General features: G+C 38.7%; 1 protein-coding gene across 4 annotated transcripts in view; it reads right to left on the bottom strand.

The window, feature by feature from the left end:
* The window catches only part of CCDC148 (coiled-coil domain containing 148), a 208,370-nt gene that overhangs the window by 16,131 nt on the left and 176,828 nt on the right, over positions 1-15,411 (bottom strand). The window contains exon 13 of one of the 4 annotated variants that reach the window (XM_059167278.1): positions 13,537-13,706. The exons of 2 other annotated variants lie outside the window; for them this stretch is intronic. In XM_059167278.1, coding sequence (XP_059023261.1) covers positions 13,560-13,706 — 147 coding nt within the window. In that variant the 3' untranslated portion in view covers positions 13,537-13,559. Of the gene's footprint in view, positions 1-11,489; positions 13,707-15,411 lie in introns of those variants that run through there. One more of the 4 variants, XM_059167277.1, reaches the window with a different exon arrangement.

The following is a 15,411-nucleotide window of genomic DNA, read 5'->3' as shown; positions in this document are numbered from 1 at the left end:
CCAAGTATTTCTTTTGCTAAAAGGCAAAGGAGAATTCGAGCAAAAGTGTATAAAATTCAATATATTGAAAAAAAAGGGTCAGTGAAATTCTGACATATAGGATAACATGGATAAACCTTGAAAACGTCATGCTAAGTGGAATAAGACAGACACAAAAAGAGAAATATTGCATAATTCTTCTTATCTGAGATACCTAGAGTAGTCAAATTAATAGAGAAAGAAAGTAGATGAGTTGTTACCAGGAGCTGAGGGAAAGAAGACAAAGGGGTTATTGTTTAATAAGTACAGTTTCCATTTGAGAATGATGATAAAGTTCTGGAGATGGACAGTGGTGATGGCTGCACAATAATGTGAATTGTACGTAATGCCACCAAATTAGATACTCAAGAAAAGTTACAATGGTAAATGTTATGGCATGCATATTTTCTACAGTTTTTTAAAAGCAAGGGCTCAGTGAGGTCTATATTGTGGTTTTTATGATGCCAAATTCTAATTTACTAGGTTTTAGGGAGAAAATTAACACTTTGTGACCTGATAGGATCATGCCTACAGGCTGTCCTTTCTACACAGGTCTCTGTTCTGCAGAAGGAGTCGTGGTCTCTAAGAGGTTACATAGGGAGTTAGGAGTCAGAGCAAAGGAGATGCGTATAGTAATGGCTACCAGTAGAAAGATTGCTTGGCCCAATGTTCCTATCTTCAATGTAGGAATATATCTGCCAAGGAGGTCTGAATCTTTGCATTAGCCTGTCTGGGTACTCTTCCTCAAGACAGTGTAGCCAACCAAGGCTATTTTTCAAAGCACAGTTCATCATAGTCACGAATGCAGTGAAAAAAATATGACAAACACATCAATAGCTATCATAAAGAATGATTAAATCTAAAATACTCAATAGAGAGACGTTGAGTGATACCTGGGAATATTTCTACAGGATTAAAGTCTGATTTTAAAGTGAAAATTTCCTGGATCAACCCAATATGCATGGCTCTTGGTATAAATGCCTTGGTGTCTCAATGAAAGGAAAAGACCAATTAATAGGGCTATTTATCTTTGCGGGTTGACATAGCACATATGGGACTCTGTAGGATCAAAATAAGCTACCAAAGAAGGAAAGAAACTGATGTGAAGTGGGAGAATCTGATAAGAAAAAAATGAAAGGAAATACTGAGAGGTCAGGAAGACTAGCAAGAAAGGAAGGCAGTTGTAAAATCATGTTATGTGAAGGAAGAAGTCTACTGGGGTTCTGTAAGATGGAGAGCTAACATATCTCCAAAGCACTGGAAACATCTACAAAAGCTGTATGAAACAGTTTTGGAAGGGAATTAAAATATGCTTTAAAAAAGAAAATTTAAAGTCAGAGTGGTGACCTGAATAGATACCTGATAACCTGGAGGCTTGGGTTTAAACTTATTTAGACATGAGGCCTCATTTTGGGGGAGGCAAGGTGTTGGAACTAAGACCTCAAAAACCTAAGACCCTCAAATCCAATAAACATGTATTTCCCTAAGAAATCCAAACTCCATGCTTGATACTCATTCAGACTTGGAATTTAAACTTATGGTATATTCCATGAAACTTCACTTAAAATATAAACAGAAATTTGGTTAGGAAACAGAGATACCCCTTAGCATGAGTAAATACAAAACCCGCACTGGGGAACACAGACACACCTATGTGGCAAGGGTGTGACAAGCTTGCTGCAGATGAGCCCATGATAAGAAGTCAAAGAATAAGCAAGTAACTATTTTTGTGTGAGGTATAGGCAATGGACACAAGATACAAAAAGATTAGACCCGATAATGGGAGTTACCAGAATGGAACTTAGAAAGTGACTACTAAAGAAAAGATCTTTAAAATTATTAAAACTGTAACAGGAGTAATTAAAACACAGGAATGAGAAATGCAAAAAGATAAGCTACTGTGAATAATGTTGGTGCTGCTGATGATAATAGTACAGTACTGGCCACTTGCTAGGCCCTTTTCTAAATGCTTTGTGAATATTAACTCATTTTGCAAATATTTTGCAAATATTAACTCTTTTGGGCGCACCTGGCTTGTTCAGTTGGTTAAGTGGCTGTCTTCAGCTCAGGTCATGATCCCAGAGTCCAGAGCCCTGCTTTAGGCTCCCTGCTCAATGGGGAGCCTGCTTCTCCCCTCCCGGTTCTTGAGCTCTCACTTGCACACTGTCTCTCTCTCTCCCTCTCAAATAAATAAATAAAATCTTTTTAAAATATACTAGCTCATTTAATTCTCACAGCAACATTGTATTATGAGGTATTAGTATTTTCCCATTTTAAAGAAGAGAAAACTGGGACAGAAAGGCTAAACAACTTCCTCTAGGTCACAAAAAAAAAGTGGCAGAGTTGAAATTTGTACAAGGCATTATTTATACAAATGTCTTAGTTCATTTAGGCTGCTATAACAAAATAGCATAGACTGGGGGGTTTATAAACAACAGAAATTGGTTCTTCCAATTCAGTTCAGGAGGCTGGGAAGACCAAGATCTAGGTGCTGACAGGATTCAATGTCTGGTGAGGCTGGTTTCCCGGTTCATGGACTGCAATCTTCTTAGTGCAACCTCACATGGTGGAAGGGACAAGGGAACTGCCTGGAGCCTCTTTTACAAGGGTACTTATTGCATGCCTATGGGCTCTTCTTCCATGACCTCATCACCTCCCCGAAGCCCCTTATGCTAATACCAACACTGGGGGGTAGGATTTTAATACAGGATTTTGCAGGGAGTGGGGGTGGTAATGGTACACTTTCAATCCATTTACCAGAATATAGGGTCTTAATCACTACACCAGACCAAAGAGCAAAGTTTATTTTCAAATGAAATGCCAAATTTCAAAACCTTTCAAGATTTGAAAATTACAAACATGAAAAAAACTTATAATTTTGACAGAAACTCAGTAAATGAATTAAATAGCAGATTAAGCACAACTGAAGAAAGAATAAGTGTAAAATAAAATTGAAAAAAATCTGAAAATATAGCCCAGAAAGAAAAAGAGATGGGAAATATAAAAGCAAGAATAAGAAATATAGAAAATAAAATGAAAAGATCCAACATATTTCTAACAGAAGCAGGAAGAGAACAGGAAGAACAATAAAGAGACAATATTTAAAAATGTAGTGGCAGAAATTTCCAGAATTGGTGAAAGACATAAGTATTAAAGAAGTGCAGTATAAGTAAAGTTAAATCACACATGGAAATTTTGTAGTGAAAGTAAGAAAATTAAGAGAAAATATCAAAAGCAAGCAAAAAATGAGCCAGATTCACTATAAATGAACAATTAGATTAATAGCACATATCTCAAGAGCAGCCATAAATTCTAAAAGATTCTAGATTATCTAGAAGATAATAACTCCAGAGTCCTGAGGAAAAATATCATAAATGTGGAGTTTTATACCCAGATAGGATATTATTCAGGCACGAGGACAAAGTAAAAATCCTACACTTAGATTCCTGCTGAAAGAACAGCTAATTGAAGAATCTAGTTCAGCGGGGGGAAAAACTCAGAAGAATGTACAGAATCCAAGAAGTAATGGTAAGCAAAGACACTGGTAAACATGACTGAGAAATCAATTTGGGGGAATAAAAAACAGTACCAGGTCACATTAAAAATAGAAAACTAAAGTGTGATCAGTTCAGTCTGTGCACCATGAGGAAGATTACAGAGACTCCTTCAAGAGAGTCAGACTATTGAAATGAGTGTCTTCTCTGTAAAAGGATGAGTTGAGGGAATACCTAACTGTTTGCAAAGGGTATAAATAAGGAAACTTCATGACCCTGCTCCAGATGGGAGTTACTCTGAAACTGGCAGCATCGCTAAGATTCAGTGCTGCTCTTATGCCCACCACACAAGCAGCCCACTGGCTCCAAGGTCCATTTCTGCAGGCACTTTCTCTCCATCAGCTAGCTGTATTCCAAAGGAGGTGATGCCAGCATTTTCTCTCCATTGTTTCTGTGCATTTTTTTCATCCACTGTGGAAAACTAAGTAGTCTCAAGGGAATAATTTTATACCTTGGGGCCTGACAAAGTTGGAGCCCGGCTGCAGGCAGAAGAGATACTTGGGTTCTCCCCTGGATGCAGGCCACTACGACATCATGGCACTACTACATCCTGGCAAGCCACACCAAGGAGAATGGGACAGACTCCTGTGGAAGAGTTGGCCAGGGATCACATCTCAAATATTAGTCCTTTACTTCTCTGGTCATAATCCCCTTTAAGTCTTTAAGCTTTCAATAAATCTTATGAATTGCCACAGGCTGATCAAAGCTATTAGTGTGTGGAATTAAGGAAATTCCCTGTTTTCATTTTGGAGCCAAGCTTAGAGAGAGAACAGCAACTGTCTATGTGAGGCCAAATATGAGATGGCAGAAGATGGTCTTCAGAGTCTAGCACTGTGGGTGGAGTCACAGGACTGGCTAAGATGACAAGCTGCACCCAGGACAAGTTTGTATGATATGTAGGCATTTCCAGAAATGTGGAGAAGAGTAGCAGGTAAAAATAAAAGCTGATGGTTATGGCAAAACTAATGATAATATAAAAATGAAGTGAAACTTAATTGTCACTAATTGGGAAATCATTTGGTGCTTGAATAGAAAGTTCTAAGAATAGACCTTGGAAACAATGGCTCAAATTAGTAGCCTCCTGGAGGATTCACATTTTCATAAATGCTTCACTATTGGAAGGAATTTGGGCTCTCTGTGGGGGCTATCTCCCAGCAGGGTGGTCAGACTTCTCCCATGGTTAAGTTTCTTCCGAGAACACAAAAGCAGAAGCTGCCAGGACTTTCCTAACCCTCAGGTCCAGAGCTGGCACAGCCTCACTTATGCCCACAATACTGGGTAAAGAAGTCACAAGGTCATCCAGATTCAGTGTGGAGGGAAGGGGCTACTAGGAGGCATGGTTCACTGGGTATGGTCTAAAAGAATTTTGTAAAAGGGAAAGGAAGGAATGAATTTAGAATTCTTTTTTCTCCATCATTTGATAAGGATCAGACTCCACTCTCCCCCACTTTCACTTCACCTCACACCTGATTTATTCTAAGTAATTGCAAAGGGCTCCCTCCCAGCCCCAGTCTTCTCCCCACTTTCACCCAACTTGTACCAACTCTCATGTTAGCCTTCCAGAAACACTGTCTTTGTTTCTATGCCCAGGAAACCTTAACTATGTAGTACTGTCTACATGATAAAGTTTGAACACCTTAGGCTTTTACTCAAGGGTCCACGTGCTTGTGCCTGAGAAGAGGGGTTAGGTTGGAGAATGACAGAAGTGAAACTCGCATGCCAGGAACTACTATTTTCCAGCTTTATCAAGCCTAACAGGTGCACAAAGGAAACATCTGAATGATGCATCCTTTTTTTTTTTTTTTTATCATAGGGACAGACCATAGAGGTAACAATGGTCAGCAGCTTGCAGGGATGGAAGAAAATCTGCCAGATATGAACAAAAGGGCACCCAGAAATTCATTCTTTCCTACTGGAAGGATCCCATTATCACCCAGAAGAAAACTTCTGCTACCTTGTAAAGCCACTCAGCAAGCCATGTCGCTTAAGACAATCATCTATGCCCAATGTTTGAGCTCTGGGTCCCAATAATCTTGCTGTATAATATTCTACTATCTATTTTCCTGTGTCTGCACTTTAACTTATATAGCTGCCCTTATATATACCTGTGTAGAAGATTAGGGGATTTCCCATTTCTCCAGGAGGGCAGTTTGAGTCATGGTGAACCACAGAGGTCCTCTGCAATGCTATCCCAATTTCATGTTTTAACTTCAGACTTACCTTTGTGCCACACAGTGTTTACCATAACCCTTTACCCCTTGATGCAAACCTTTGCACCCATTCATATTGGTCTATCCTCTCAGTTTCCTGACTGCCTAGTCCTTTCTCATCACTCTGCATAAGATAGGAAGAAATGGAGAAGACACAAGCAGTTCTGATGGCCTAAGAAGCTAAGGAGTTGCAACACAAGCCATGAGGGCAGCAAGAAGGACAAGAATGCCTTGTTATGTTGTCCTCTCATACCTACCGCCTTTTACTTGTATTTTTTTCTTAAATACATGAAATGTTCTATCTCCACAGTCATATGCTGAGCATGTTTTGGGAAAAGGACAGATGCATTTTACTTTTTTTTTTTAAAGATTTATTTATTTATCTTAGAGGGGTTGGGGCAGCAGGAGAGGGCAGTGAATGAATCTTAAGCAGACTCCACACTGAACGTGGAGACTGACTTGTGCCCAACCCTCCAACCCTGAGGTCATGACCCTGAGCTGAAATCAAGAGCCAGATGCTTAACCAACTAAGCCACCCAGGCAACTTAAGAAGGGATTTATTTTAAACAGTGTCTTTCTAGTCTATATATTTATACTTATTCAGAGCAGCAAAAGATAATTGTTAGTTGGTTACTCCATAAAATGACAAAACTCTTACAATTCACTTGTCCATCCATCAGTCCTTTTTGTCACTGAGTCAATCATCATTTACTGACTCCTCTCCACCACAAACCTCTGCCGGGCAGTCCCAACACTGGGCAGTGTATGTGGGTTCTGGTATTATTAGATTGCTCAGCATCTGATACGTGGCACCAAATAAAATATTCAGCTTTGAAATTATAAAAATAAAGGGATAAAGTTGTGAAAAATAATACAAATTCATGGCAAAACTAGAACACAGCATAGAAGAGTATAAAGGGAAAAGTAAGACTTCCTGGTTGCCACTCCATACAAACTTCCCATTCCAGCTATCCAAAAGTAATGGTTGAAGGTTTCTTATCTATCTTTCTGAAGTTAGTATTTTTTTTTACAAAAATAATATCATTCTATAGGTGTTTTTCTCTTGTTGCCCCCACCTCTCATCTATACTATATATCTTGGTTTTCTTTTCATATAAAGCCATGTAACTCTCCTTGTTCTTTTTCTAAGGGGGGGAAAAACAGTTTTATTGAGGAGGGGCACCTGGGTGGTTCAGTTGGTTAAGAATCTGACATTGGCTCAGGTCATGATCTCAGGGTCCTGGGACCAAGCCCTGCCTTGGGCTCCCTGCTCAGCATGGAATCTGCTTGTCCCTCTCCCTCTGCCCCTCCTCCCCACCCAGGCTCTCCTTCTCTCTCTCTCTCAAAAAAAAAAAAAAAAAAAAAAAAAAAAAAAAAAATATATATATATATATATATATATATATATATATATATATATATCTTAAAAAAAAAAAAAAAGGCAGTTTTATCAAGGGACACCTGGGTGGTTCAGTCAGTTAAGCATCCGACTCTTGATTTCAGCTCAGGTCATGATCTCAGGATCATGCAATCAAGCCTGTATCATTGGGATCTGTACTAGGCGAGAAGCCTGCTCAAGATTTTCTCTCTCTGTCTCCTCTCTTTTCTCCCACTTGTGCACTCTCTCTCTCAGAACAACAAAAAAAAGTTTTATTGAGATATAATTCACATACCACACAATCACTTATTTAAAGTATATCCAAGGGGGCCTGGGTAACTCATTTGGTTAAGCATTGGACTCTTGGTCTTGGCTCAGGTCATGATATTGGGGTCCTGGGATGGAGCCCTAGTCTGAGCCCATGTGGGCTCCGGGCTCATCAGTGAGTCTGCTTGAGGATTCTCTCTCTCCCTCTGGCCCTCTCCCCATTCACATGCACTCTCTCTAAAATAAATAAATAAATCTTAAAAAAAAAAATAGTGTATCAGTCATTGGTTTTCAGATTATTTAGAGCCGTGCTGCCACCACCACAATTCTCATTCATTATTTTTAATGGTTGCAGAGATTTTATCTTATGCCATGAGATCAGTAAATACTTGTTGAATTGGTTTAAACTATAGATTTGGATTGAGAAAATGGAGAAAAAAAGAAAGTTGTCTAGAAACATAAAAACAAAAAAGCTCCAAGGCTTCTGCTGGTCCTTTAAGCCAGTTTTAAACAACTATGTTATACTGATATAATAATATGGATGAAAAAATATTCTTTTTATTTTATCTAGATCTTTTCTTTCCAGATAGCAGAGCCCTAATCCACATGGACACAAATTCATGTTGCATTATGCTGGATTTCCTTTAGCAAGTCAATTATTTTTGCTTTCAAGGAACACTTTATCTCATTTGGTAAGTTTAAAAATAAATACTACTTTTAATAATCTTCCCAAATCAAGTTAGTTTGTAATATTTCAAAGTAACAGGACAATTTTTGCAGCATTTGTTTTAAATATACTGTAAAGGTAAGCATTTCAGATTAATACAATATTTATAAAATGTCTAAAGCAATGTAAGCAAATTGTTTTTGAAATTATTTATAAATATTAGGAACTTTAAGCATATGTGGTGCTAAGTAATACTGACATGTCTGGGAAAATGTGCAAAACAGAAGGAGATAATGCAACTACTCTTTGCGCACACTTACATTCCCACATACAAAATAATACATTCTCCGAGGGGGAAAAAAGGCACTTGGTAAATTAGTAAGTCCTACAGTGACATTAAAACATATACTTAAATACAAACCTGAATCAGGCGAAGCAGTGGAAAATGTAGACTCAAATGCTATTGAAGATAGGAAAGGAAACACGGGCACTCGTTTGTGTAAAAAGAGGAAATGCTATGGTTGGAAAACATCTTTCTGGAGATTTTAAAAACATGACAAGAACAGGACAGATTCAATACCACATTCCTCTCTCAGGATTGAGACTTCATCCCATGAGGGCATACTGCTTGTGGGTTCTATTATTATAATCCATTCCCACGCTGAGCCTCGAAGTGCAATATTCACTCTTCCTCAATGCTTAGTGTCTAAGTTCCTGAGAACTTTCCCCCCAGGACGGCTCTGGTTCTCAGCAGTAATCTAGCAAGTGCTCTTCATCAAATGCATCAGGAAGCATGTACCATTTTCTCAAAACAAATTGATCAGATGTCAGAAACAGAATTCTCAGATCTTTTTCTCTCCTTAGGTCAAACTCCATCATTCCTGGGATTTGACTGAGATCTGAAAAATTCTGTATTTTAGATTCTGCAGCCAAACAGTCATGATCTTAAAAAGTTTCTAATTTCCCCAAGTGTCCTTAAAAATGTATTTTACCTTCTAAATGACTTTATACTTTACCTCTGTGTCCTGGACTTAAAATCTAGCACAACTAAGGAGATGATAGAGCTGTTTTAAATGAGGGTAAAAGAAAACCCAAGGAAATACGGGTTACATAAAAAAATAAGCAAATATATGCCAGATATAGGAAGCTTCAGCCTCTTTGTGTTTTTTTTAAAATGCCATATGGGACTCTGGATATGGGGAAATGGGCTGAACTCTTTGAGGAGGGAGAAAGTAATTTCTAGTTGGCCCATCCTTAGAGTGAAAATCACTTCTGTGAAAAACAGTACTCAGCAATTAAGGTCACACACACACACACACACACACACACACACACACACACACACACAGGCTGAACTGTTTTCTTCTCCCTGCTTTCTGAAGAGAGGGGAGATGTTAATTGAGAGGACGGATTACAAAGACACATCATCAGTGGATAGCATTGGACTGTGTGCTTGGTGCATAACAGGAACAGAAGAAAGATCAGTGTATTCCTGCCACCACAGTAGCAAACCGACTTCAGCTAGCTTACATAGAAAAGCAATTTATTAAAGAGTGCTAGGTATTTCTGCAAGACCAGAAAGTCTCTGTTTGAGGTTATCCTACTGAGAAGATGCTCAGCGCTTACCAGGAAACTGCTTCATGGAGACCCATGGCTGCTCTGGTAGTCCCACACACCTCTACGGGCATCACCTACCCGGACTGCTAGATACTACCAGTGATGCAACTTTTACCCCCAAAGCTTGAAAGCTTCCATAGCTAACCTTGCCAGAAAATAGATTCTTGGGATCTCACATAGCTCTCTCATAATGAAATCTCAAATAGGTGCATTGGATTGCCATTGACTGTATACCATGAGAACCGGGAAAATGGAGTAGCTAGCTTCTACTCTGGGTGATGGGTACATAATGGGAGACAATTCCCAAATGTAGGAATGGTGTAGCTGGGTAGCCACAAGGCATGGCACACATTTTCCATTGAAAGAATGGCTCCATTATAGCCGCCAGAAAGTTAGGAGGTCTTGACAGATTAGATATTACAAGTGAGGAAGAGGGGGCAGCACAAGTGACACTCAGATTTCACATTTGCATCTGTGGTGGATGGCGGTGCCATTACTGAGATGGGGTGGGCTTGTTCAGTGCAAGAAAAGTCACTGGGATCAAGAATTTAGTTTGGGGGGATTCTGGGAAGATGACAGCAGAAGTGGCATAATTTGTTAATCTCCTCAAAGCAGCCTATAAAAAGAAACAAAAAATAGCACAAGAAAGCCAAACAGTAGTCTTTCAACAGAAGGTGAGAAGGAATTCCCTTATGCTACAAAATATGAGTGGGTAAGGAGTAACCACTGACTTGTACCAACACCTGCTCAGGACAGAGGGAAGCAAGGGACATCAGACAGACTAGAGAACCCCAAAGAGCCAAGAAGTACTCACTGGAAACTTCAGAAGACTGGCAGGGGTTTTATACTCTAATAATGAATGAGCATAAAGAGCTTGCAGTGAACTCTGAAGGGGCAACAGGTCTGGGTCCCATGAAGTCCCACACTAAGTAGTCAAAACTTACTTCTAGGACAAAGTTCCATCACTATGGGAAATGTTGCAAGGAGAATGCAAATTGAGCACCACAGGAGCGGCAAAGTCCAAGGAATTAGCAGGTCCAGTTAAAAGTAGGGGAAGACATAGCTCCAGAAAGTAAGCGACACAAATAGAACAAAGGAGAGAACTTATAGAGCTGTGAAGTTAGAAGGATATCTGGAGCTACAGTTATTTATAGAAGTTAAGGAAAACAAATTTAAAAATTTTTTTTAAAGATTTTATTTATTTATTTGACAGAGAGAGATCACAAGTAGACGGAGAGGCAGGCAGAGAGAGAGGAGGAAGCAGGCTCCCCGCCGAGCAGAGAGCCCGATGCGGGACTCGATCCCAGGACCCTGAGATCATGACCTGAGCCGAAGGCAGTGGCTTAACCCACTGAGCCACCCAGGCGCCTGGAAAACAAATTTTAAATATAAATGAACAAAGAAAAGAATCAGATCTTTGTATTAACATGAAAAAAAAAAACAGATTAAGAGGCAGAATAAACATCCCTACAGATTAGGAAGGAGCACTAGAGAGACATTACCACACCATGTCTTGCCACAGAGAGAGGATATGCTCTGACATGAAAGTAGGGCTTGGGAACCTGGGTGGCTCAGTGGGTTAAGCCGCTGCCTTCGGCTCAGGTCATGATCTCAGGGTCCTGGGATCGAGTCCCGCATCGGGCTCTCTGCTCGGCGGGGAGCCTGCTTCCTCCTCTCTATCTCTGCCTGCCTCTCTGCCTACTTGTGATCTCTGTCTGTCAAATAAATAAAATCTTTAAAAAAAAAAAAAAAAGAAAGAAAAAAGAAAGTAGAGCTTTCATGGCTCGTGATCTGAAGTTTTGTGTCAAGTAAATTGAGGGCACATGAAGGAACACTTTGACCGTGGGAGACATTCTCAAGAGACTTGCCATTGCTCACAGCCCTGAGTCTTGTTAAGGATTGCTTTTCCTCTTCTTACTAGGAGATGTGATGATGCAAAAGGCTGAACTGGGAGGGCATTGTAATAAATTGTGGATAGAGATAAGGGATTTTGCCAATAGACTTTTCAGTGAAGGTTTATTCTAATGAGCTGGGTTTGCTACATTATTTATTCCCATCATGTTGGAATACTCATGAAGCCAAATATTCCACCGGTCAGACTGGACCGTCTCTTTTTTTACGTTATTCCAGTAACTGCAGCCTGCCTAGGAAATGGCAGGGAGTTGCAATGGAGAGGAAAAGAGCATGAAGTGGGGGAGGAAGTCTTCCTAACAGTAATAATGGCAACTTCCAAAAACACCAACTTGCTATTCTGATTAAATAATCAATTTTTTTTAAATAGTGAGAAATAAATGCTTAAGGTTTTGTTTTTGTTTTTGTTTTTTTTAAGATTTTATTTATTTGAGAGAGAAAGAAAGAGAATGCACAGGTGGGGGAGGGGTTAGGAGGAACAGAGGGAGAGGGAGAAACATACTCCCCACTGAGCAGGGAGCCCAACCTGGGGCTCAATTCAAGGACCTCAAGATCATGACCTAGGCTGAAGGCAGATGCTTAACCAACTGAGCCACCCAGGTGCCCCATCCTTGAGTTTTATTTGAAATGTTTCCTTCCTGGAGCACCTGAGCAGCTTAGTCAGTTGATTGGCTGACTCTTTTTTTTTCTTTTTTTTTTGAATTTTAATACTTTCATTTAACCCAGTGTATCCAAAATATTTTAATTCTGACATGGAAGCATTTACAGTTATTAATGATATTTTACATTATTCTTTTTTAAATTTTATTTTATTTCAGTGTTCCAAAATTCATTGTTTATGCACCACACCCAGTGCTCCATGCAATACGTGCCCTCCTTAGTACCCACCACCGGGTTCACCCAACCCCCACCTCCAAAACCCTCAGTTTGTTTCTCAGAGTCTACAGTCTCCCATGGTTTGTCTCCTCCTCCGATTTCCTCCAACTCATTTCTCCTCTCCATCTCCCAATGTCTTTTGTGTTATTCCTTATGCTCCACAAGTAAGTGAAACCACATGAAAATTGACTCTCTCTGCTTGACTTATTTCACTCAGCATAATCTCTTGATTTAGGCTCATATTATGATCTGAGGGCTGTGGGATCAAGCCTTGCAGTGGGCTCTGTTCTCAATGGAGAGTCTGCTTGAGATTCTCTCTCTAAAAATAAATAAATCTTCTTTAAAAAATGTTCCTTATCTATAATACTACCTAGATCTTACATAGATAATTTGGAATTTTTGATAGCATTTAAATTACAAATTTTAAAATACTCCTTCTAAACAACCACACAAATACATTTTTTCCCCAAGCCAAAACAGATATTCCCATGCTTGAAATGCTGTTTCTAATTTCTAACTTATTTTTACAGGCTAATTTGCAAAATGAAATTGTTTGGATGATTGGTTTGCAGTAAACATGGTATACCAAATTGGTTTCTAAATTTAGAGAAAGGTTGAGCCTCCTTTTATAAATCTAGAAATAATAGAAGTATTAATGATAATGGAGCTTCCATAATTAAAAAGTCAAATTCTGAAATAACAAGCAGAAATAAACTTGAGCAGGTAGTAGCAACATAAATTATAATTCTTGCAAATGGTTATTTTGAGCTTTTTTCATGGAATAATGCAATCTTCAATATGCAGTTTACTTAATGATAAAACATGTATCATATGTGTCATAATTATGTTTCATAGTCTTGTTGAATTTAGTACTATTAGACATAATAAAGATATGGTAAATAGTGCATGAAAGTCTGAGAGTCATAAAAGACAAAGTTGTTTTAATTAATGCTTTGATTTCTATGTCTGATATTTAAAAATTTTTACAAAGTAGTAATTATTATCCATATAAATGTTTTCAAAGAAAAATCTTGCTTACATATAATAGGATTTGCAGATGAACTATATTTTAAATACAGTAGACTCCATGTCCTTTCTTGGAGGTTTTTGAGGACTGATTTTTGGTAAGATCTCTTTGGCATAAAATGTTTTATGAAGTCCAGCTTCTCGAAGCGCTAACTCAAAACGGAGTCTAGGGTCAGAAATTATCTGTAGAAATAAAATACATTTAAATAAGTGGCAATTCATTGAACTAAATTACATTTTATTATTTTGTTTCATATTTCCTCAAGCTGTTTAACTTTTTTCTGGATAGATGACTATAAACTTGGTATATACAGTGACTATATTCTGTTGGGTTTTGTTTGTTTTTTACTGGAAATGTCGAGGGGCACCTGAATTGTTTGGTTGGTTAAGTGGCCAACTCTTGATTTTGGCTCAGGTCATGATCTCAGGGTCTTGGGATAGAGCCCCAAGTTGGGGAGTCTGCTTGTGGATTCTCTCTCTCCCTCTGCCTTTACCTCTGTCCCTCTCCCTGCTTGGGCTCATTCATGCTCTCTCTCTCTAAAATAAATAAATAAATCTTTTTAAAAAAGAAAAGTAACACATACAAATTAAATTTTAAAAAAAAGAAATAAAGAAAAAGAGAAGAAAAGGAAATGTCCAAATCTTCTTAGTATGATTATTTTCCAGTGTATCTCTGGTTTCCAACATAAAGTATAGGGAATATCATGCTAAATTAGTAAAAAAAAAAAAAAAAAAAATGAAATTATTTAAAAATGGGGTGAAAAAAGCTTACTTTCAGTACTATTCATTGATTCATTATTGATAGCTAGAATTAGAAAATAAAGACAATCATCATTTAAAATAAGTCTAAACCACAACCTTATACACACTGGTCTTTAAACATCAATTTCTCCATCATTCATCAATATGTAAATTATGTTTAAACACATGGCCCCTACTTTAAAAACAACAACAACAAAATCAATCAAACTCTCCTTCCAAGGCTGGATTTCTATTTCAAGCAGGATTAGAAAATGTTTCCACCAATGTGATTCTAAGTGGGAATTGAAATATGAGTAGCTCGATTTCTATTTTCATTTATAGCTGATTGGGCCTTTTTCCTCTTCCCCTTCTTCTATGAATATTAAATGTCAACAGACACTGCTTGCTATGATAAGGTAGCCACATATGGATTTTAGCTAATGAGGCATTTTACATGGACTTGAAGTTCCCCTAGAGGATGGGATAATAAGCTGTTGAAAGCAGCCCCTCCTTGAAGAAGCTCTTAAGCTAACAGGGGTAATAAGAATGTATACAGATAACTACACTCACGTGGCCCATGTGACTGAAGTTCTAAGAATAGAAGAAAGGTGCATTTCCCCATGCAGGTGAGACTAGGATGACCTCAGGTAAGCAACAGCACTTGAGCTAACTGTGATGTCCACCCGATTCTTCTACAAAGCAGAGTGGGGAGGAAAACAGAGCAGGAAAGGAAGGCACATGCAAATTTAGAGGTGAAATAGGTCAATTTGGGACCAGGGCAGTTCGGGTAGAACAATGGAGTAGCAGTCTACTACAGTGGTCTACCCATGAAGTAATAAGTGCCTAAACTTGGCTGGCAGCAAGGAAGAAAGAACTGTCGAAAACACGATGAAGGGAAGAATCAAGAGATTCTGGCAACTAAAGAGGGATGGAAATGAGAGACAATGGTGCATGCAAGTCAAAAATACAGAGATTTTGTGTCTGAGAAGCAACATAGTTGATCCTTCCACCCAGCGTCTCTTCTGGATACAGTCTACATGGTCCCCCTCATCCACGTCTAAGGATTCAGGCTCCACCTGTGTGCTCCCTAATTATCTCCTGGATTCACCTGTCTTCTCAGCTTCTGGTTTCTGAGGTTTAAAAGTCT

The sequence above is a fragment of the Mustela lutreola genome, chromosome 3, assembly GCF_030435805.1.
Source record: "Mustela lutreola isolate mMusLut2 chromosome 3, mMusLut2.pri, whole genome shotgun sequence".
NCBI lineage: Eukaryota > Metazoa > Chordata > Mammalia > Carnivora > Mustelidae > Mustela > Mustela lutreola.
This window is presented reverse-complemented; position numbering and strand designations above follow the sequence as displayed.